This window comes from Plecotus auritus (assembly GCF_963455305.1).
Source record: "Plecotus auritus genome assembly, chromosome: 6".
Classification (NCBI taxonomy): Eukaryota; Metazoa; Chordata; class Mammalia; order Chiroptera; family Vespertilionidae; genus Plecotus; species Plecotus auritus.
Window position 1 is genome coordinate 16,633,761 of NC_137773.1, and position 22,585 is coordinate 16,656,345.

Below are 22,585 nucleotides of genomic sequence, written 5' to 3' on the forward strand. Positions count from 1 at the left end.
CCTCTGCTCCTGATGCCCCAGCCTTGGGCAGGGCCACACCTTGTAACAAATGGACAGATGTCAGAGAAGACCCGGAAGTCGGTAAAGATGCCAAATATAAACAAGACGATAATAGAGGCTACTGATTCAGGACACAATTCAGCTGCCCTGAGAGGAACTCTGGAGTCAGCCTTTGTAACAGTCCAGCTATGGTTAGCTTATCAAACCTGGATGGAGCTAAAGCCCTAAGATCCACCCCTCCATCAAAAACAAGTCTGAACAAGCCAGGCACTGTCCGTCAGATACCCAGGCATTTTTGACGGTTCAGTTCTGAGCACCAGCCAAATGTAAATTGAGAACTCCAAGTCATCCATCATGCTTTAGCCACGCGTGAGGTTAATGCCTCATCTTTTAGAGGCACACAAAGGGCCATTTGAGTAGGAAAGTCCCACCAAATCCCGCTGAAACACACAGCCCACATTCGGATCATCTTTCTGAACAGCGTCTTGGTTTGGAAGGCACAGCTGCTGCTGAGATCCCTGAATGCAGCCTGCTGTTCTCTGTGGAAGCTGGGGTAGATTAGGGTGGTGAACTTGATATACAGGAAAGCCCTCCAGACTGCCCCTTCCTCCAAATAGCCAGGCTGCTTAGAGCCAAAGTGTTTGCCAAAGTATCCCTGTCTGCTTGCCAGTGGGCAAAGCTGGGTGGTAGTTGAACTCGTATGACTTTAGGAATGTCAGCACCCCTCTCCGGGGGCCTTGTCCCATCGAATCAAGACTAGAAAGAATTCTACTTCATACTGGAAAGTCCCCTCGGGAATGGGTGCCCAGCCTCTCTGCTTCCTGGGAGCGTGATGATTAGAAGAAGTGGCCTTCTCTGACTCAAACCTCAGAAGTGTGGTTTATAGAGACTTCCATGAAACATGAGACATGGACCAAGAACAAAACTGAAATCAGGTTTAGGCCTCTAACAGCTGTGGTGTTTACATGGTTTCAGAACGAAGAAATTGAGTAACAGCTGAAGATTTACTCCTTGTTCTTGGAACGGGAGGTGATGGGTGAAAATACAATGGAGACACAACTGCAGGGCTATTTTCTCCTTCAGTAAATCCCAGTGATGTCTTAAGTTCTGTGAAGTAAGATGGAAAATTAGTGATCTGCTACAACCTAACCAAAATGAATACATGGAGGTAGGTACCCTCAACCCCTGTACCTCCCCAAATTCAGGTTAATATTTTTGCTTAAAGATGCCCCAGACTCAGTGAGTTCTAAGCGACCGTAGAGTTATCTAGTCTACACATGGGAATGACATGGTCCCACTATGTCATTCCGCATTCTGATGCCCATGGCAGGCATTGCTAGTCACAGAGCTCTTGCTTTCTTTCAGACCTTCCTTCTCATCACAGAAGTGGTCCAGGTAGTCCCTAGCAATGCTATGGAGTTGACACTCAGGATACAAGTGCATCCCTGACATAGCCCAACCCATGCATTTTACAGATGGAAAACTGAGGGCCAGGGAGGGGAAGAACCCACCAAAGTTATGCAGTGAATCAGTGACTTTGTAGGAAGTGAAAAGAAGGGCCCAGAATTTTTAGAAATGTCAAGTAAAAAATAGGTCACTACTTACTTAATATTTGTTCTCTCTGTTTTCAAGATTGATCAAACTTTTTTCTGTTTTTTTCATATATAAAAAGCAATACATCTCCGTAGAAATATAAATGAATGAAACAAAAAACCCACTTAAAAGCACCACCCACACATGAAACTATTGTGTTAAGCCAAGGTCCATAGACTATAGATATAGATATATCTATATATAGATATATAGATATAATATATTTATATGTATTGATATGTATCTGTGTTTTTATAAGGGAGTAATCAAGCTTCCTTGTTAAAGTTCCTGATTACAAGAATTCTTCAGGTCGTACCCTCAATATGGACCCATATTGTACATATTGTTTTGTGACCTGCTTTGTGTAAATGATCATCAATAATAATGTCTACATATGCATTTGACTTCTGTTAGACATTTAGACTGTTACCAAATTTTTGCTACTCTAAGTTAACTCTTAGCTCACAAGTTTCATTGTTTTCTTAAGGGCAAACACATTTTAAAGGCGTTGGACACAAATTGACAAATTGCTCTCCAATAACTCTCAAAGCGGGGCCCCATCTGTGCCTGAAAACTAAAGTGCATGGTTTTTCCCAATTTCATCAACTCAAAATCTCATCATTTCTGTTGTTCTTTTATTTTCTTGTCTGTATGTATAACAATAGAACATAGAATTCCCAAAGGCAAAGCCAGACTTCTGCAGTCCCCATGGTGAGAGCAAACTAATGATGAATGAACACTTCCTGAAGTGTACCAAGTGCCAGACATCAGGCATCAGCTCCCAAGCTTCACAGCAACCATTTTGCAGGGGAAGCTCAGAAGGGTTGAGCAACTTGCCTGATGCCACATAGGGACCAAGCTTAGGTAAGTCTGACAAGAGTCTGCATGCCAACCCCTTTGCCATGCTGCCTCCACATAGTCCCAACAAATATATATTTGTACACAGTTTGAATAATTGCTTGTTTACCTCTGGAAGGACAGACCGGAGCAACTCAGGAGGGAGCAGCCATAAAAACGGGCTAAAAATGCAGTCTGAGTTCTCCCAGTCAGTCCTGACTCAAACAGTCCCAATGGATTTCAGCAATGTTAAGCTGGGTTTGAGGGTATGACCCGAGGTAGTATTTTTATTAAGGATTTCTTATGACTGGGAACTCTAAGAAGGAAGCTTGAATTATCCCATACAAAAACACAGCCATCTAAGTTTATCAGTAGCCTTTCCTTTTTATAGTGTTTGGTGCTAATAATAGCCTCAAACTCCTCAACCCAACTTTCCAGATTTTTAAAAGAATAGTACTTATGAGAATGATGCCTGTGACTGGGTTTTATCCTGTGTTTCCTGTGGCTGCCCTGAAGGGGAAGGCGGAAGGCTCGGGAGTTGATGGCTATCACAGTCTCTGCGCTGCCCAGGGACCTGATGAAGGGCCCCCGGCCGCTGAGTGGGAGCCAGAGAGACAGACATTCCCCTAAGGAAGCGAGGTGGGCATGCAAGGCAGAAGGAGGAGAGAAGCCATGAGGGTGTTTCTGAAGGACTTAGACATAAGTCAGGTTATCTGTCCTAGATTCCAGGGAGCTGAGTGGAGAAAACGGGACCCTTTCTCCAAGTTTCCCTTTGGCAACCCTGCTCCTGCCAGGCCAGCGTGCCCTGTCTCCAAAGCAGAGAGTGATTTTATAAACGAATATGTTCCCTGAAGGTTTCTTGCCTTGCCTATCCCCATTCTTCCACCGCATTGTACACATGGAGGCTGCTCCCTGCCGCAGGGCCTGGGAACAATCACCACGTCTCAAGGTTCTTTTTGTAAAAAATCACTTTTTGGAGGTATAATAATATGCATCCATTTTAAGTGAACATACAAATGTGCTGACAAATGTGTTCTCAAGATTGAGAACACTTTCTCATCTCAAGAAATCCTTACCTGTCCCTCTGGCCAATCCTCTCCCCTCCTTCCCCCTTCCTCAGCCACCACCCATCTGCTTTTTTTTTTTTTTTTTAAATATATTTTATTGATATTTTACAGAGAGGAAGGGAGAGGGATAGAGAGTTAGAAACATCGATGAGAGAGAAACATTGATCAGCTGCCTCCTGCACACCTCCCACTGGGGATGTGCCCACAACCAAGGTACATGCCCTTGACCAGAATCGAACCTGGGACCTTTCAGTCCCCAGGCTGACGCTCTATCCACTGAGCCAAACCGGTTTCGGCACCACCCATCTGCTTTTTGTCACTACAGCTTAATTTTGCTTTTCCCAGAATTTCATAGAAATTGAATCATAAAGGACATACTATTTTGTTTCTGAGTTCCTTTACTCAGTAAAGATGTTTTTGAGATTCATCAGTGTTGCCTATTAACAGTTCTTTTCAAAAATATTTTTAAAATCTTTATGTTGAGATTATTACAGATGTCCCTCTTCCCCCTCACCCCCCATTGTCCCCTCTGCTCCCTTCCCGCTCCACCCTAGGCCTTTGCCATCCTATTGTCTGTGTCCATAGGTAATGCATATATGCATATAAGATCTTTGTTTAACCTCTTCCCACCTCCCCACCCCCCTTCTCTCTGAGAATCATCAGTCTCTTCCATTTCCATGCCTCTGATTCCATTTTATTCACCAGTTTATTCTGTTCATTAGATTTCTTATTTGTTATTTTGATTTTTAGATTCAATTGTAGATAGGTATGTATTTGTTGTCATTTTGTTGTTCTTATTTTTTATCTTTTTCTTCTTCTTCCTCTTCTTAAAGAATACCCTTCAACAACATTTCATATCACACTGGTTTGGTGATAGCTTTTTCTGGTCTGTGAAGCTCTTTATGTGACCTTCAATTCTAAATGATAGGTTTGCTGGGTAGAGTAATCTTGGTTGTAGGTCCTCGCTATTTATCGCTTTGAATATTTCTTGCCACTCCCTTCTGGCCTGCATAGTTTCTGTTGAGAAATCAGCTGGCAGTCATATGGGCAGTCCCTTGTAGGTAACTAACTGCTTTTCTCTTGCTGCTTTTAAGATTCTCTCTTTGTCTTTAGCCCTTGGCATTTAAATTATGATGTGTCTTGGTGCGGCCCTCTTTGGGTTCCTCTTGTTTGTGACTCTCTGTGCTTCCTGGACTTGTAAGTCCATTTCTTTCACCAGGTAGGGGAAGTTTTCTGTCATTATTTCTTCAAATAGGTTTTCAATATGTTGCTCTCTCTCTTCTGGCACCCCCATAATGTGAATGTTGGTACACTTGAAGTTGTCCCAGAGTCTCCTTACATTATTTTCACATTTTTGGCTTCTTTTTTCTTTTTGCTCTTCTGGTTGGGTGTGTTTTGCTTCCCCATATTTCAAATCATTGATTTGATTCTCAGAATCCTTTACTCTACTGTTGAATCCCTGTATATTATTCTTTATTTTAGTCAGTATATGTTTAATTTCTAACTGGTCCTTTTCCATTTTTTGGATGTTTCTAGAAGATTCTTGAGTAACCTTATAACCGTGGTTTTGAACTCTATATCCAGTAGTTTGCTTTCTCTCATTTCTTTTATTTGTGACATGTTTCTTTGTCTCCGCATTTTGGCCACTTCATTGTGTTTGTTTCTATATATTGGGTAGAGCTGCTATGTCTCCTTGACTTGGTAGTGGCCTTGTGTAGTAGGTGTTCTGTAGGGCCCAGTAGCTCAGCCTCCCCAGTCACCTGAGCTGGGACCTCTAGGTGCGCCCCTTTGTGGGCTGTGAGCTCAGTCTTGTTGTAGTTGAGACTTGATTGCTGTTGGTGTTACTGGGAGGAATTCACCTCTAGGCTAATTGGCTGTGAGGACCAGCTGCGACTACAGTGGAAGAGCTGCTGTGCAGGAGACACCCCTATGGAGCAGGACTTGCTTCAGTGTGGCTTTTGTGCTCACTGAATCTGCCCCTTGAGTGTGTCACTTATGGATGTGTAGAGTTGTAATCTGGTATGGTCTGACACTGACCACTGGGTACGCTGGCTCTTGGGTCTCCAGGGAGGTGCAAAGTCAGCCACTGCCTGCGACAACCCAGCAGGAGTGACAGAGAGATCTGCAGATTCCTCCTCTTTGTATCAGGTTTAGAAGTGCCCAGATGAGACCCAGCTATGAAGCAAAGCAGGCTGGTGCTGGTGCCGGGTCTTGGGCCTTTTATTGATAGGTTTGGAGTTCCCTGACCCAGCTGCAGCTTGTTTGAGATTTTAGCTTGAGCAAGAATAGGGCATTCATATGCAAAAGCCTCTGCACACAGCTTGGTTGGGGTTATAAATTAGATGAGGTGGGGTCTTGGGGAATCACCAGGGTGGAGCAATCAGAAATGGCTGCCAGTCAGCCCTGCGACCAGGGAGTCTCCCCTGAGTTCCTGCCCTGATGCCACACAATCCAGTTCCTCTTCATATATGACTGTGTTCCCCAGAGCCTCACCATGGCACTAGAGCTCAGAGAAAGCGGGACCGTGTAAGTTCAGTTCCTGGTGCCAGCCTTTTAAGAGGAACAGCTGGGTCTCCAGCAGCCTCTGTGTCACTGAGACCGAATCTACACTGGTTTTTACAGCCCATAGTTCTTACTTCTTTTCCCAGCTCTGGGACCTTGGGTTGGGGGTCTGGTGCGGGGCTGGGACCCCTGGCTCCTGATCTCCCTCCCGATTTAAAAAGCAGCACATGTGGGTGCCAAACCAGCCCATTCTGGGCCTCTGTACCTCCTACCAGTCTCAGTGCGCTTTCTTCTTTACTTCTCTAGTTGTAGGACTTCCATTCAGCCTGCTTTCTATTGATTCTGGATGATGGTTGTTCTCTATTGTAGTTGTAATTTTGATGTGGTTGTGGGAGGTGGCGAGTACAGGCATTTACCTATGCCATCTTCAAATCTCTCAATAGTTCTTTTTCACTACTGAGTAATATACTATTATATGGTTGCGCCACAATCTGTCTAGCCATTTGAGTTTGCCAGTTTTGTTTTGTTTTAAGTATTTTATTGTTGAGAGTATTACAGATGTCTCCCATTTCCCTTCTTTGTCCCCCTCTACCCGTATCCCCCTCCCAGGCCTTCACCTGTGTATTGTCTGTGTCCATGGACTATGCATATATGCTTATAAGTCCTTTGGTTAATCTCTTCCCCACCCTCCTTCCCACTTTCCCTCTGAGATCTGTCAGTCTGTTTCATGCTTCCATGACTGTGGTCCTATCTTGTTAGTCAGTTTATTTTTTCTGAGTTTGCCAGTTTTTTATAATTATGAATCAAATTGCTGTGCATTTTTCTGTAAAAATCTTTTTGTGGGCAATGCATTCATTTCTCTTGGGCAAATACCTAGGTGTGGGATTGTTGAGTCATAGTGAGTGTATGTTTAACTTAGTAGGAAACTGCCAAACTGTTTGCCACAGTATATTATTATCTGAAAGTTCAGTTCTTTCCCATCCCCACCAATACCTGGTATTGTCAGTCATTTTAAGTTTGGTCATTCTCAGTGCTGTAAAGTGGTATCTCATGGTGTTGTTTTTTACATAGTGGTTTTAATTTGCATTTCCTTGATAGCTAATCATGTTGAACATATTTTCATGTGCTTGTTGGTCATTTATATGTATCTTTCTTTAAAATATGTTTTTATTGATTTCAGAGAGAGGAAGGGAGAGGGAGAGAGAGATAGAAACATCAATGATGAGAGAGAATCATTGATCCGCTGCCTCCTGCACGCTCCACATTGGGGACCGAGCCTGAAACCCATGCATGTGCCCAGACCGGGAATCGAACCATGACCTCCTGTTTTATGGGTCGATGCTCAACCATTGAGCCACACCTGCCTGGCTATATGTATCTTTTTTGAATGGTTTGTTCAAATATTATGTTCATTTTATTTGAGTTACCTTCTTTTTATTGAATTTTCAGAGTTCCTTATATACTCTAGTTAAAAGTCCTTTATCTGGTATTTGCATTGCAAAGATTTTCTTCCAGATGTGGCTTGCTGTTTGGGTTTCTTAATAGTGTCTTATAAAATGCAGAAATTTTTTTTGTTATTTTGATGAAATCCAATTCATCTGTTTTTCCCCCTCTGTGGTTTATGCTTTCAAGTCCTGTTTATGAAATCTTTGCTTTCCTCAAGGTTGTCAATATTTTCTTCTATGATTTCTTCTAGGAGTTTATAGTTTTAGCTTTTACTGTGATTTATTTCCAGGTAATGCTTTGTGTATGAGTTGAAGTAAAGGTCAAGATTCCTTTTTCCATATGGATATCCAGTTGTTCCAGTACCACTTGTTGAAAAGATCACCCTTTTCCCATTGAATTACATTAGCACTTCTGTCAACAATCTGCTAAACATAAATGTGGGCTTATTTCTGGTTCTACTTCTCACTAGCTTCATGACCTGGGATAAAGATTTTGCCTCTTTGAGGTTTCATTTCTTTATCTGTAAAATGGGATAATAGTACCTACTTCTTCCTAGGGTACTTTTTTTCCCTTCAGTGAATAAATATATATACAAGATTTGTCACTGTGCTTAGCATAGTAGGTCCTATATAACTCTGGACTGTTATTATTCCTGATCTGAATACCAACGTCAATTTTATTTACAAAGCTATTTTCCATTTACAAAATACTTGAGAATATATTATTTGTTGTGATCTTATCCTATTCCATCTCAGGCTTTAAAGCTCCTGACAGAAAGAGCAGCACGACAGTCATTCTTGAACTTCATCTGTACTCAGTAAACACTGCCATTTCCTGACATGCAGAGTCTGTGTCTTACCCTTCTTTGCATTCTGTGCATTCTCTCCCAACACATAGATGGTGCCCAGCCACATGTACATGCTAGGTGCTCAAAGGTAGTGTGATTTTGGATGGTGGGACAAGAATTTATCTAAGTTTCTCTGGAAATTAGTCATGTTTCCAGTGTTTCATTTCTCTTTCTCTCCACAGAGACTTCATGGGTTCTGAATCAGCATTGATGATCAGCCCCGACTCCCACATTCTATCCTCTGTCTGGCCTGCTTCCATCCTCCCTCGTGTTTCCAACTCCTTCACACTCGTGGGAGCTATCTGAATCAAAGCTGTTTGGGTTGCAAGAAGCAGAAACTCATTCAAATTAGCTCAGGTAGAAAGCAATCTATTGAAAGTCTGCAGGGGCACTCATACAAACTGAGGGTGGGGACATGAGGGTGGAAGTTGTACCTCACAGGAGAGTTTGCTTGACTTGAGTGACCAAGGAGAGCCTCAAAGATTAACAAAGGAAGTCTGGCTGTCATTTGAAAAGGTGAACATGGTGTGAAAGGTCTTTTCCAGTAGATGGAACACCTTGTATAGAGGCAAGGAGATAGGAATGGACTAGTCATTTTCAAATACTGCTTAGCACTGTGGTTATTTGGGAATCCAACTTGTCTTCCCACCTGAATTCTGAGTGTGAACCTGATCTCATAATTCTTCATATTGATTTGGGACAAAATAATAACTAAGATTGTCATCACCATCACCATCACCAGCACAACTATTTATTCAACACTTACGATGTGCCAGGTATAGTACTAAATTCTTTCCCATATATATTTTTTTTAATCTTCAGAGCACCTTTGACATTTTATAGATGAGGCGTGTTCTTTAACTTGATCAAAGTGAAGAAAGAGTCTGGAATCCAATACAGGTCTGCCTGTTCCCAAATTCCCTTAATCTTGAACCCTAAGACTTCTTTAGAATCTGGTCTTAACCTTTGGCTTACTTGTTGAATGAAAAAGGCTCCATGTGATTGGTATTGGAAATTTCCCCAGTCATCTAAAACTATTCAACTGTTAGTGCAGTTCTGAACTAGAGAACTTAATGATGATTTCCTCCATCACCAGGAGTTCTGGCTCTTTGAAAAAGACTATTATTTCTTCTGACAAGCCCTTCTTCAAATGGGATCTTAATTCTTAAACCTTGTAGGAATATTGACACAAGGAGTAAGTTATTGCTCAGCCACAGTTAGCATTGCTAATCTTTGGGCAAACCTCTCCTTTTAAAGTTGGTTCCTTGGCTTGGCTTTTTACTTAGAGAATTTTGGTTACTTAGAACTCATAGGAGGCGCTTTGCAATTGATACTGACAGAGTCTGGGAGGAAACGATGCACTTAAGTGTTCCCCGAGGGCCAAATGCACTTTCAAGATAGCTACAACGGTGTCTTTTTTAAACCCAGGTCCCTGTTTAGAGAAAAAGGTTACTTTGCACATTTGTTGCAATCTTTTTGAGATGTAATCTTTGGGCCATCAAAGAAAATCCTGTCATCTCCTATCTCTAATGCTCCCCGTATACTACTGGAATTACTCATGGTCTGTAAAAGAGGAAGTGGGGCTATGGAGAAAGACCTTGCCCCAGGAAGCAGTGAGCCATTCCAGTGTGGTTTACCGGGCACCATCTACTGTTGGTATTAAATCCCACCTCTACTCTGCCCTCAGCAGCCACTCCTACTGCCTGCTCTGGTGATCTGTCAACATACGGTTGCATAAATATAGCTCTGAGTTGGTTGCTAACAGCATTTGTTTGCACCTGTATAACTCTTTGTAGTTTGCAAGGCATTTTGAATCATTTGTCAATCCATCCATCTATTCATGCATTCAGTAAATACATACAAAAACAGATCCAGAGACAGAGAAGCATCGATCAGACTGTCAAACCTCAGAGGGAAGGTAGCGGAGGGTGGGGGTAAGGGGGAGAGATCAACCAAAGGACTTGCATGCATGCATATAAGCCTAACCAATGGACACAGACACCAGGGGGGTGAGGACATGAGTGTGTGTGTGTGGGGGGGAATGGGGGGATAAGGACACATATGTAATACCTTAATCAATAAAGAAAAAAACACACACAAAATACATATTTAGTAATAATAGTAATGTTATGGGCCCACAATGGAGCAAGCATTGTGTCAGACATAGAGGCCAAAGTGATAATCAAAAGAGTTATACAGTCATGGTCACTTCCATCATGGACTAAGGGCAGTGTTTTGTTGTTCGTGTTGTTTTAAAACACAATTTACTCGAATTGTGTTGTAAAAGATATTTCTTACTGAGGATCCTGGTCAAAACATGGACAACACACTGTGGAGGCTATTGTGAAAGATTCCTTATCCTCCTCACAGCCACTGGAGAGCTCATGGAGTCTAGCGCAGGAGACAGAAAATATTATTACTGTTCCTGCTTATAATAGTACTCCTCGGTGAGTGTGCCTCCCAGGGGAAGCCAAGGTGGTCAAGCACATCAGTCCCGGCCTTTGATCCTCTTAGGTCTCCCTGTTACCCTCAGGACACAGGCTCAACCACCTTTACCTGGTATGGAAGCCACTTGTGGACGGTCTGGTCTCTATCTATCTCTCTATCTCCCTTCACTGCCGTTCATACTACTTCCTCCCTCCTCCTCAGATGCCCTTCTCACCTCACACCAGAAACAGAATCCATTCAGATAGCTTGTACATCTAAATGTAAAATGAAAACAGTAAAACATTTAGATAAAAACATAGAACATTTTTCTGATCCTGGGGCAGGGCACAATTTCTTGAATAGGACTCAAAAAGTACTAACCATAAAGAAAAAATGGATAAATTTGACTATCTTAAGAATTTATTTTAATCAAAGTGAGTGAAAAGGCATTTCATAAAGTGGAAGAAGATGTTTGCATACATATATCTGACCAAGGGCCTGTAGCCAGGATGTTTAAAGAACTACAAACCAATAAGAACACAATAGACCAATCAGTAAAAAAATGGGAAATAGACTTGAACAGATTCTTCAGAAAAGAGATTATCCAATGCCCAATAGTCATTTAAAGAAGTTTTCAACCTCATTAATCATTAAGAAAATGAAAATTAAAGCACAATTTTATCAACACACCCACCAGATGTCTAAAATTTTTAAAAATCAGAAAATACCAAGTGTTATCAAGGATGTGAAGAAAAGGCAACTCTCTTAGAAAGCTGGTGGGGGTGTAATTGGTGGAAACATTTTGTTAAAAGTTTTTTAGCAATACCTGCTAAAGTGGATCATATACCATGACCCAGCATTTTATGACCAGCAATGTCACCTCTAGGTATACCCCAAAGAAATGCAGATATATGTTAACCCAAATAATATTTACAACAGCACTATTTATAATAGCCTGGAAACTATCTAAATGTCTATAATTTGAAGAATAGATAAATAGCTTGTGGTACTTACCACTAATAGAATACCCTACAGAATAATCAATCTATAACTACATGCACAATATAGTGAAATCTCACAACCATAATATTAAGCAAAAGAAATCAGGACATCTCAACTCCCTCAGTCCCCATCCCCATAAACCATATTCTGTGTGATTTCATCTATACAAAGTACAAAAAGAGGCAAAATTAATCGATACTGTTAGAAGCCAGGCTAACAGTGACCCTTGGTGGCAGGGGGGTTTATGACCAGAAGGAGGAAAAGGTAGCTTCTGGTCATGTTCTCTTTCATGATCTGGGTATCAATCATTTCGGTATATTCAGGTTGTGAAAATGGTTGCACTATATACTTATGATATGTGCACTCAATGCGTGTTAATGCATGTTGGGTTTCAGTACAAAGTTGAAAATATAAATATTAGTAATGCTGCAGTGAACACCCTTGTAGCTGTATCTTTGTAGACATCCCTCTTTGTTTGTTTTTCTCTTGACTAAATTCCTAGAAGTGGAATTGCGGAGTCAAATGCTGTGAACATTTTATGGCTTTCGGTGCATCTTGCCAACTTGTCAGGACTGCTTTTATTTATCTTTGTCTCCCTGTGCCTCGCCATGCCACTGCCTAATAGACATTTGGTTTATAGATGAATGATGAATAAATGAAGGCCTTCTTTCAGTTCCTTGAATGAACCAGGCCCTTTCAAGTCTAAGAGCAGTTTCTGTTTGCTCTGCCTGGAACTCTCTCTCCTGTTCTTTATACCGCTGACTCTCAGCTTAGAAGACACTCAGCTGAGAGCCTTTCCCCACCATACCATCTAAAGTAGTCCTTATTTTCTTTCTTAGCTCCTTTTGTTTACAAATCTCAATGCTTAATTGTTATATTTTATTTATTTATGGAGTTAGTTGCTTGCTTATTGCCATCCCGCCCACTGGACGACTCTAAGTGCCATGATGATAGGAGTGAAATATGTCTTGCCCACTAATCCCAGCACCTAGCACAGTGCCTAGGATGGAGAAGCTCCTTATGTTAGTGAGAAAGTTTCAGCAACGAAAAACAGATCCCTAATCCAGACCAGTAAGAGAAAAAAAAATAAAAAATAAAAAAATTGGGGGCTCATGTAATTGAGAAGTTCAAGTAATTGGTTCACTTCAGACATGGCTAGATTGACAGGCTCAGATAATATTATTAGATCCCTGTCTCTCTCTTTTTATCTCTTGCCACTATTTGACTTCATTTTCAGACAGGTTCTTTCTTGCAGTGGTACCAAAGGACAATTCACAGCCCCAAATTTTCACTGTTCACCATCTCTTAAGGAAAGGAAGCAAGTTTTTGATAGGGCTGTCAGAGTCTTGGAGAGGATGTTCATCGGTCTGTCTTAGGGCCACATATTCATCCCTGAGCCAAACACAGCAGTTATGGGGATGGAGTTCTATGCCCAGGCCATGGTTTCTTGACTATCTCTGAGGGGGTGCATGGGTGGGAGAGGAAGCTCCACCCCACCCAAACCACAAGCACAGATGTGAACAGGTGCAAGGCCACCTGGTGTTGACTTATTTGTCTAGCTTCTAGTCCAACTTACTACTCAACCAGCTGCAGGAACTCAGCTCTCTCACTGGGTATTTGCAGCCATTAACCTAAAACCAGCAACTGAGAACTACAAATAATTGAGCTATTTTCCAGCTAAGTGAGGCTGAAATTAAGTGCTCCCTTGAACCTTGATTGCCATTTTTAATCAGGCAGTATATTGTCATTCCCTGAATGACTTTGGCTTTTGCAGTTTATTTGGGGTTTAGGTGGAGGCCTGCCTTTTGTAACAAACACAGGGGTGGAGCTCATATATGACCTTTTCCTCCCTCACAATCCTTATCCTAAACTGGATCTTTCATACAGTTGTCTTGACCTGTTCAAAGATTACCCCCTTCCTCCTTCCATTATATTCACATCCCTCTGCTTCAGTCAGCTCAGCCACAGTTGACTGAGCTAAGTGACAAACGGGAATTTTCTCATTGTTATGCTGAGATACTTCAGATACATAAACTCACGACAGCCTTAGTATTCACTGCCTTGCAGACTCATCACTTTAGCCTTCCAATTTGGCTCCTTTTTCAGGATTTGTGCATGACCTTGAGGAAATCAATTCTCGCTTTCTGAACTTTGGTAGCTCTAGCTGTAAAATTAAATCATTGCCTTGTCTGCTGAACAAGATGGTTTCTGAAGTGCCCCCCAGATCTCTGATTCTGGAACTGTCTTTCCCCTCCTCAGTAATCTAGTGACGAGAAGGTGACCATTAACTGTGGGTTGGCTGCAAGACAAGCCACAGGATTTGTTGGTCTCCAAACACAATGAGAATGTGCTGCTCTTGCTCACAAAGTATTAAGAATGTCAAGACAGCAACAGCAGAGCACTAAGCTGCGTGTGGACCTTCCTAAGAGTGGGGTCCTGTGCCACTGCCTGGGCTGCACTTTTGTGAAGCCAGCTCCAGGTGCCTGAACGAATCAGACAGGAGAAGCAGCTATGCTCACGCCCCTCCTCAAATTCTGTATTATGTCCCCACATCTTCTACAGGGACAGCAAAGTGAAATGCCTAGAAAATAAACAAGTAATGTGAACTGTGGGTGGTTGGTGACTGTGACAAAATGAACAAATGTTCTACCTAAAAGGAACAGCTTATACTGAAATCTAGCCAATTGTCACCATGGGAAAATTTAGGCTTACTATTTTTCAGGAAAAAAACAGAATAAGGATTTCTTTAAAAATACAAAATTTCCTGATTTTTAAAATGTTGGTGACTGTTGAGAAAAATTAGCCGAAGTTTGAAAAATGAGGCAATTCCTGTCAATGGCATCCAAGAACCATGGTTCTCCAAATATGCTCCCTTATCAAGAGCATTAGTATCACCCGAGAACAAAGCATCAGCATTTTACACACACACACACATATATATATATATATATATATACATATATATATATATATATATATATGTGTGTGTGTGTGTGTGTGTGTGTGTGTGTGTGTACAGGGTGTCCAAAAAAATGTATACATACTTTGAATGATTATAAAGTCACTATCAGTTAAACCTGAAAGGAGTGAAAATTAAGTTAGTTATCAGCTGTTAAAGTGTGTATACATTTTTTGAGACATCCTATATTTAACCATGAGATGTAGCAAGCCCACTCTTAATCTTTTTTTACCTTAGAGAAATGAAAACTTACGTTCACATAAAACTTGAGTATTTATAGTGACTTTATTCATAATTGTCAAAAACTGGAAAGATCCACATGTTCTTCACTGGTGAGTGGATAAACTATGGTACATCCACACAGTAGAATACTACTGAACAATAAAAAGGAACTATTGACACATTGGGCAACATGGGTGAATCTTTAGTGCATTATGCTAAATGAAAGAAGCCAGACTCACAAGGCTACATTTTTTTATAGTTCCCTATATATGACATTATGTTAAAAGCAACACTGTAAGAACATGAAGCAGGTCAGTGATTGCCAGGTTCTGGGAGTGACAGGAGAGGGGAGGGAAATTTTGGGGTGATCTTGATTGTGGAAGAGGTTATTTGGTTATATGCATTTGCCAAAACTCAGAGCCGTGTATACTAAAAAAAGAAAAAAAGGAGAATGTTAACGTATGTAAATTATACTTAAATAAAATGAACTTTTAAAAAGTCCTGGTTGCTGGGAAAACGATAGCAAATTATCACAGGCCAACATTATTCTCAAAGTATGGGCCAATGAAGACAATTTTCCCATAAGTAACTTGAAAGTTTGTGCAGAGCCAGAATGAAATAACTATAATTAATCACTTAATCAATTATTTAATTAAACATATATTGTGCCTTCCAAATGCTAAGAGGATGAGACTAGAACAAGGTCCAGCTCCTATTCACAAAGGGCTAACGTGTAGTGAGGGGTGGGGTAAGAAAAAGACAGTTGCAGTATAACCTGATCATTATCTTTGATAATCACGAAAGAATCAGTATATAATTAGGCTCTTCACACATTACACAACTAAAAGCACAAACTAAGCATTATATATGTCCCCCACCCCCATGCTTATTAGCAGTAGAACGAAGATCATAAAAGCTAGTATTTGACTGCTTACTATGTGAGAGGTATTACATTAAGTACCCATTTAAGCTTCACAAAAACTCAATGAGCTATGTTGAGTGAACTCAAAAAGTCTGGAGGCTTTGCTAGAAATAAATGATAAAGATTTACTCAAGGGTCTGGGAGTTTGCAAACTGGGAGCACAGCTAGGCAAAACCCCAGAAGTGTTCCAAAGGAGAAAGGAAAGTTAAAAGTTATTCTAGTAAAAAGTATGTTCTCTGGAATTATCAGTCCTGCATGCTTGGCTCTAGGATCACTCTAGGATGGTGATCAGACAGGTGTCGGTCGGGCAGGCAGGATGAGGGGAGCCAGGAGCTCTGGTCAGTCTGGACGTCTGGATAATGGGTGTCAAGGGGGTGTATCTGTTGAGTCAGGTGGTAGTCAGATGGCCTGGATCTGTAACTCCTTCAAGGGACAATTAGAGGGTTATCTGGAGTCTGATGTTCATACAGGACTGGAATACTTAAAAAATTTAAGTCCCTGGGCTAGTTAGAAAAAGAATGGAGTCTTGCCCTGACCGGTTTGGCTCAGTGGATAGAGCGTCAGCCTGCGGACTGAAGGGTCCTGGGTTCAATTCCGGTCAAGGGCATGTACCTTGGCTGCGGGCACATCTCCAGTGGGAGGTGTGCAGGAGGCAGCTGATCGATGTTTCTCTCTCATCGATGTTTCTGACTCTCTATCCCTCTCCCTTCCTCTCTGTAAAAAATCAATAAAATATATTAAAAAAAAAAAGAATGAAGTCTTTCCTAATGCCTCAACCTTCATAATGTTAGTTAATAATTTTAGCAGCTTGGTTAAAGTGATTTCATTATATATATTCCCTATCATCACTCTTTCCTCAGCTAGGAACTACCATTATCAGCATCCTTTATAGATGAGGGAACAAAGTCACAGAAAAGCTTTTTTTGCCCCTGGTCCTGCAGCCAGTTAAGGACAGCAAAAGGATTTAAACACTGGCAGGAACATCTCCTAACCATTTTAGTGTACTGTAGATGGGAACAATGACTTGTGTCACCTGGACTCCAGAAGTTTGAAACTTGTTGCTCTAACCCTGCCTCAGTTTCCCCAACATGAGAGGAGAGAGGTCAAGTATGCAAAACTTTCTGAGCCACCAGGATAAACTATTATTCCTTCTGAGTTCTTTTCCTGTCTTCACAATTTAACCCACCCACCCCCATTACTAAAGTCATACCTAAATATTGTAGGAAATAAGAGAGAGAGAGAGAGAGAAAAAACTGCACAAAAATAAACAACCAACCAAAAAAAAAAAATCAAGCTGAACCAAAAACTTTCATTCATCCAAAGTTTCACCACTCAGAGGTAACCACTACAAACATTTTTAGCACATTTCCTCTTAGTCCTTTTTAAAAATGTCTTATTTACATAGCTGAGGTCATACCTAAATGTAATTTTGGACCCTGCTTTTTTTCATTTAACATCAGAGCATAAACTCTTTGTGAAAAGTTATTTTAAATGCCTTCATAGTAATCCATCATATGGATATTCTGTAATTTATTAACTGTTCCTTCACAATTTGATATTTAGGTTTTTCCAGTATTTTCGTTACTATAAATAGCACCACTATGAACATTCTGGTCCATAAATCTTTGTGTGCATTGCAGATTATTTTATTTTTAGGATAGTTTCCCAGAAATGTAATTAGTAGGTTAAATGTCATGAAGATTTAAAAAATTATGTAGAGATGTAGTATTTTTTAAAAACAACAAATACATTCTTTACAAATAAATGGGAAGGCTTCCAAGGGGGTCAAAAGTTCGGTATATGTTTGTGCCCGTGTATAAGTGTGAAGGGGGTGGATAAGAAACAGAATAGAAACTTTATCACTCCTTGGTCAAAGTTCCATAACCACTGGACTTTTTCTCTTGTGAGCCACTTCCCAATGTTCAGGGGCACATGCTGATTAAATACTGATCAGCTGAGTGCCAGCAAATGGAAACAAATTTCAAGTGTGGAGTTTGCATGTCTTTTGTAAGTAGATGGTGCACAGAATTGGCATTTCAGCCTTTGTTGCCTGGGACAGCACTTTCACCACCATTATCTGAACAGCTTCTCATAGCTCTTGGGTGAGACGGATCGGGATAGCCATTCCCATTCCCAGGCCATTGGTCAGACATTCAGGCCCAGAAAGAAGTGACTTATCCAAGGTCACAGAGCTTGTTGGAGAGAGCTGGGACTAGAATCCTAGTCTTTGGCTCTAGGGGGAAAGCCCTTGTTGTGGACTAAATTATGTCCCCTACCCCCATCCATATGTTGAAGCAACTGTACTTGGAGATAGGACCTATAGACACCAAGATTGTTGCAATAAGATGACCAATGCAGTTAATCAGCCATTTTAATAGAAGCCAGGAATAGAGATGCGAGTATACTAGCTGAGAACCAGTTTGGACCAAAGGGAACAGAGTCAGGACGAAATAAAGAAAGGCGTTTAGACTTCTGTGATTCTACAGGACAGAACAATGGAGTTACTGGGCATGTTTTATCCTTGAAGGAAAGGGAAGAATGACCCTGAAGGTGATTCAGAGGTCATGAGGGCTGCCCTTCCTTCCCACTATAGGCGTAGAGCATACAGTCCTAGAGGGCAAGGCTCTTTCAGAGGGTGAGTCCCCCTCCTGGTTTCTGGGAGCCAGGCTGCCCAGGCCTAGTGCCTCAAGGGGCAGGGTTGCAGCAAAAAGCCACAGGGGCAGGGTTGCAGCAAAAAGCCACAAGGGCAGGGCTACTGCCTAGGGCCACGGGGATGACACTGATGCCCCAGCTACCTGGAAGGCAGAGCATCCAGCCAGAGGACTATTCTAGAGCTTTAAGATTTAGTGGATCAACCAAAGAACTGATAGGCAAATATGCATAACCCTGGGGTGGGGTGGGGGCTGGGAGGAGGGGGAAAAAGGGGGGGGGCATCTATAATACTGTCAACAATGAAAAAAAAGATTCAGTGGAATTTGCCTTGCTAGGTTTTGGACTTCCTCTGAACCATTACCCTTCTTTCTCATTTCTCCCTTTTGGAATAGGAATGTCTATCCTATACCTCTATTTTGGAAGCAGTAACTTGCCTGGTTTTACAGGTTCACTGATGGAGGGAAATTTGGCCTCAGGATGAATCATTCCTAGAGCCTCACCCATATCTAATCAGGTATTTAGATGAGACACTAGACTTGGAGTTGATGGTGGAATGGGTTAAGACTTTGAGGGCTATTGGAATGGCATGAATGTATTTTGCATGTAAGAAGGACATGCATTTTGGGGAGCAGAGGATGGAATATTATGGACTGAACTATGTCCCCCCAAATTCCTATATAGAAGCCCTGACCCCCAGTATGACTCTTTGGAGAAAGAACCTTTAGAGAGGTAATGACCTTGGGCAAATTAGCCTCTTAGGTCTGGTTTTCTCATCTGTAAAACAGGATACTCTTAGTACCTGCTCTAGGAAATTATGGGGCTAATGAAAAGAAATGATGTATGCAGATTTCCTGGCACATATTGAAAGGCAATAAAAGGGTAGTTTTTTCCCCTAGATTAATTAAGTAAATAAATGAATAAATGTTACATGTTGAGGACAGTGTCTGGTACTTAGTAAGCACTATGCCAGCTTCAGTTATAGTTATTTTCTGATTCCTGCAGAAAGTAAGCCCTTCACAGTCTTGAATCCTAACCATCCCAAATTCCAATTTCCCCTCAGTACAGCGGGAGGTCTTTCCCCCACTAATACGTTTCTCTAGGAGGCCACTTTCTCTGCCTGGTGCTCCAATCCTCCTCCTCCCTAGCTCAGATGTCTTCTCCCCTGGGAATCCTCTCTGCTCCATCTCCTTCCTCCCAGTCAGAGGGAATGGCTCCTTGATTTGTGTCCTGCTAAGAAAACAACTCCATATAGCACTTAGCTCTTTGTGCCCGGTGGTTCCATTAACCTGCTGAGTGAGTGGCCTCCGTGTCACCCAAGGCGTCTAGAATAGTGCGGGACAGAGGAACGGGCCGCTGTTCCGAGTTAAACGGGTGCAGTTTAACTCCTGCAAGCCCAAGCCCAGGACCCTCCCCAGGCCGCGCCCACCTAGAGTGAATCCTCAACCCATGAGGGCCTGGACTCTGCTTCCGCTGCTCGCTGCTCGGGGTCACCTGAGCCCGCTGGATTCCCCAGGGGTCCCGCCGGCTCCTCCCCTGGCGCCCCTCCCTCCTCCTCCGGGCGGGGCGTCCCCTCCTCCACCCGGCGGAGCCCCGCGGAGCTGAGGGCGGAGCATCTCTGATGGCTAAGAGCCGGCCAGGGAGGCCCTGGACGGTCAGTGGGTTGCAGACGCGCCGCCGCCTGGCTGGGGTGCCGGCATGGCCGCGGGCTTGTGAGCGCGGGGCGCGCACGAGGGGCCGCTGCCACCATGCCCGGGGGTGTGGGCGCTGCCCGGCGCTGCCTGCTGGCGCTCGCCCTGCTGGCATGGACCAGAAGTAAGTGGCGGGGCAAGGGACTGGGGTGAAGAAGGAGGTGGGTGAGCTGGGTGGTCCAGGGACCTGGCAGTTGCGCCCCCTCCCCCCCGCCTCCCCGCAACTCCGCGGGGCTGCACCCCGCTGCCCCAGCCGGGGAGCTCCCCCGGGAATCCGGCTTTGTTCCCACGTAGTATGCCGTGGGAGGTGGTCGAGGTCCTGAGCATGCAGAAAGCCGCGGGTCCCCTCCCTGGCTTCCCTTCCTTCCTCCCTCTCTTGCTTTTTCCTCCCTGTTTTTTTTTTTTTTTTTTTTTTTTCCTTCTTTCCTTGCTTTTGGCTTCTCTTTCCGCTGCTTTCCTAGTCTCTCCTCTTTTCTGCAGTCAGTCTTTGTGTTCCTATAAATATATACTGATAAAATTGGAACCATACCATATGTACAGTTTGGTGTCTTGCATTTTCTGCTTCACATAATGAGCATTTCCTACATTGTTACATTCTCCAAAACATGATTTTAATGACTATAAATTCCATCAAGAAATCGCAGAACTATAATCTTAAGAAAGTTAAAAATATGACTCTCATACAAATATAGGGTGAATGTGGCAAAGATTCGTTGGGTTCATTCTTGAGGCAGTGAATGGAATGGTGAAGCCAGTTCAGGAACAGGAGTGGTACAGGCATTGGAGGAAGAGTGTGGAAATCTTGTTCTGGGACAGATGCAAAAGTGGTCAGTGCCCCATGGGGCCAGACGACCAGATTCTTAGTTATCTTTCTACTACGGTGAAGTCATTTGCATCTCTACGGACCAGAAATCTAACAGTTAACACATACAGTCTTTTAATTAATAGTAAGTAAAAACAAGTCAGACAGAGGTCCATTCCCCTAGATAACTTAGTGATACTGGAAGGGCCCTTAATGCCGCAATGTGACATTGAGAGGACATCCTGCTTTCTCTTTGCCTTGTTTCCAAGTTTTGAACAATTTTTTTAAAGATCCTGTGATCCTCCATTACTGAGCCTTTAGATTGCTTTCAGTATTTTTTTTTTTTTTGCATCATAAAGATCATTTCAATTTTTAAATATTCCATTAAATATTATGTAATTCCTTTATTTATTTTTTATTTTTTGCAAAGAGTCTGGACTTAATCAGAGATACAGAATATCAAGCACTTAGCATAGTGCTCAGAAAACAGGTAATGGGTAAATGAATGCATTGCTTCAGATTTTTAGCAAAATGATGAATCTGATGCCAGGCTAATGAGATTATTTTTAGGATATATTTTTATTGAGAACACTTTATAACAGTAATCTGAAAGGAAAGTTAATCCCACAACTCTAACAAAACAACTAGGGCCATCTTTTCTCTCATTCACTACATTCTATGTGATTGATGTAGTTGGTTTAGACAGCATTGATTTTGGAGACCTCACCCTCATCCCCAGGAGTCCTATGGATTTAGCCTGTTTTTATGGAGACTGATTTGCCTAGGTTTTGGGAAATGACCACTTTATTAAGATTGTCTGCAACCAGTGTTTGAGGGTGCCACTGCCTTAGAACAAGTCTCCTCAAACAAGTTACAATTCGCCTTTCTTAAAAAATAGGATTCCTGCAACCTACCTCCCAGGGTTGTCATGAATATGAAGGAAAGCTGGGTGGTGAGATTGATTTGGAAAGTAGGGAGTGTCATCCAGATGCAGACTTCCCATTAGGAAGCTCAAGTTTATGCTGTGATGCTTTGTGACTTGAGAAGCAATTTCACAGTGACTCTCCCCAGTAATTCTGTGAGATGGGCAGGCAGGTATCATTATTTTCATCTTACAGATGAGAAAACTGAAGCACAATTGAAATACTGCCCATGGCCTTGACTCTAGAATATGCCCAGAATCCAACCACTTCATTCCTCTCCACTGATGTAATTCTAGTCTGAGGCACCGTCATCTCTCACCAGGGCTCCTGCAAAGTCTCCAGCCTTGCCTTCTGCTTTTACTCTCCCTTCCTCCCCTCTCCCCCACCCAGCAAGCCGAACAATCTTTTAAAAACTGCATACAGATCATATTGCTCTGTATTTAAACCCTCCAGTACTTTCCAAGTCTATTTATAATAAAATCCAGACACTTTCCATGGCCTCTGTGATACCAGACCCATGGCTGTCTTGCTGACCACGTCTCCTACCAACTTCCCCCTCATTTACTAGACTCCAGCTACCTTTATCCTCTGCTGCTTCCTTGAACAGGCCAAGGAAGTAACATTTTACCCACTTCTGCTCACGCAGCGCCATTGTGCCTGTGGTTCCTCTACTTGGGGCCCTCTTCTTCCAGATCT

At 42.3% G+C, this 22,585-nt stretch overlaps 1 protein-coding gene across 3 annotated transcripts in view; it reads left to right on the forward strand.

The window, feature by feature from the left end:
- Positions 1–20,132: 20,132 nt before the first annotated feature.
- ADAM19 (ADAM metallopeptidase domain 19) overlaps positions 20,133–22,585 on the forward strand; it is an 87,825-nt gene continuing 85,372 nt past the window's right edge. For 2 of the 3 annotated variants that reach the window (XM_080675823.1, XM_080675824.1), the window contains exon 1: positions 20,175–20,288. In XM_080675823.1, the coding sequence (XP_080531949.1) occupies positions 20,222–20,288 (67 nt within the window). In that variant the 5' untranslated portion in view covers positions 20,175–20,221. Of the gene's footprint in view, positions 20,289–22,585 lie in introns of all 3 variants that reach the window. The other variant, XM_080675822.1, reaches the window with a different exon arrangement.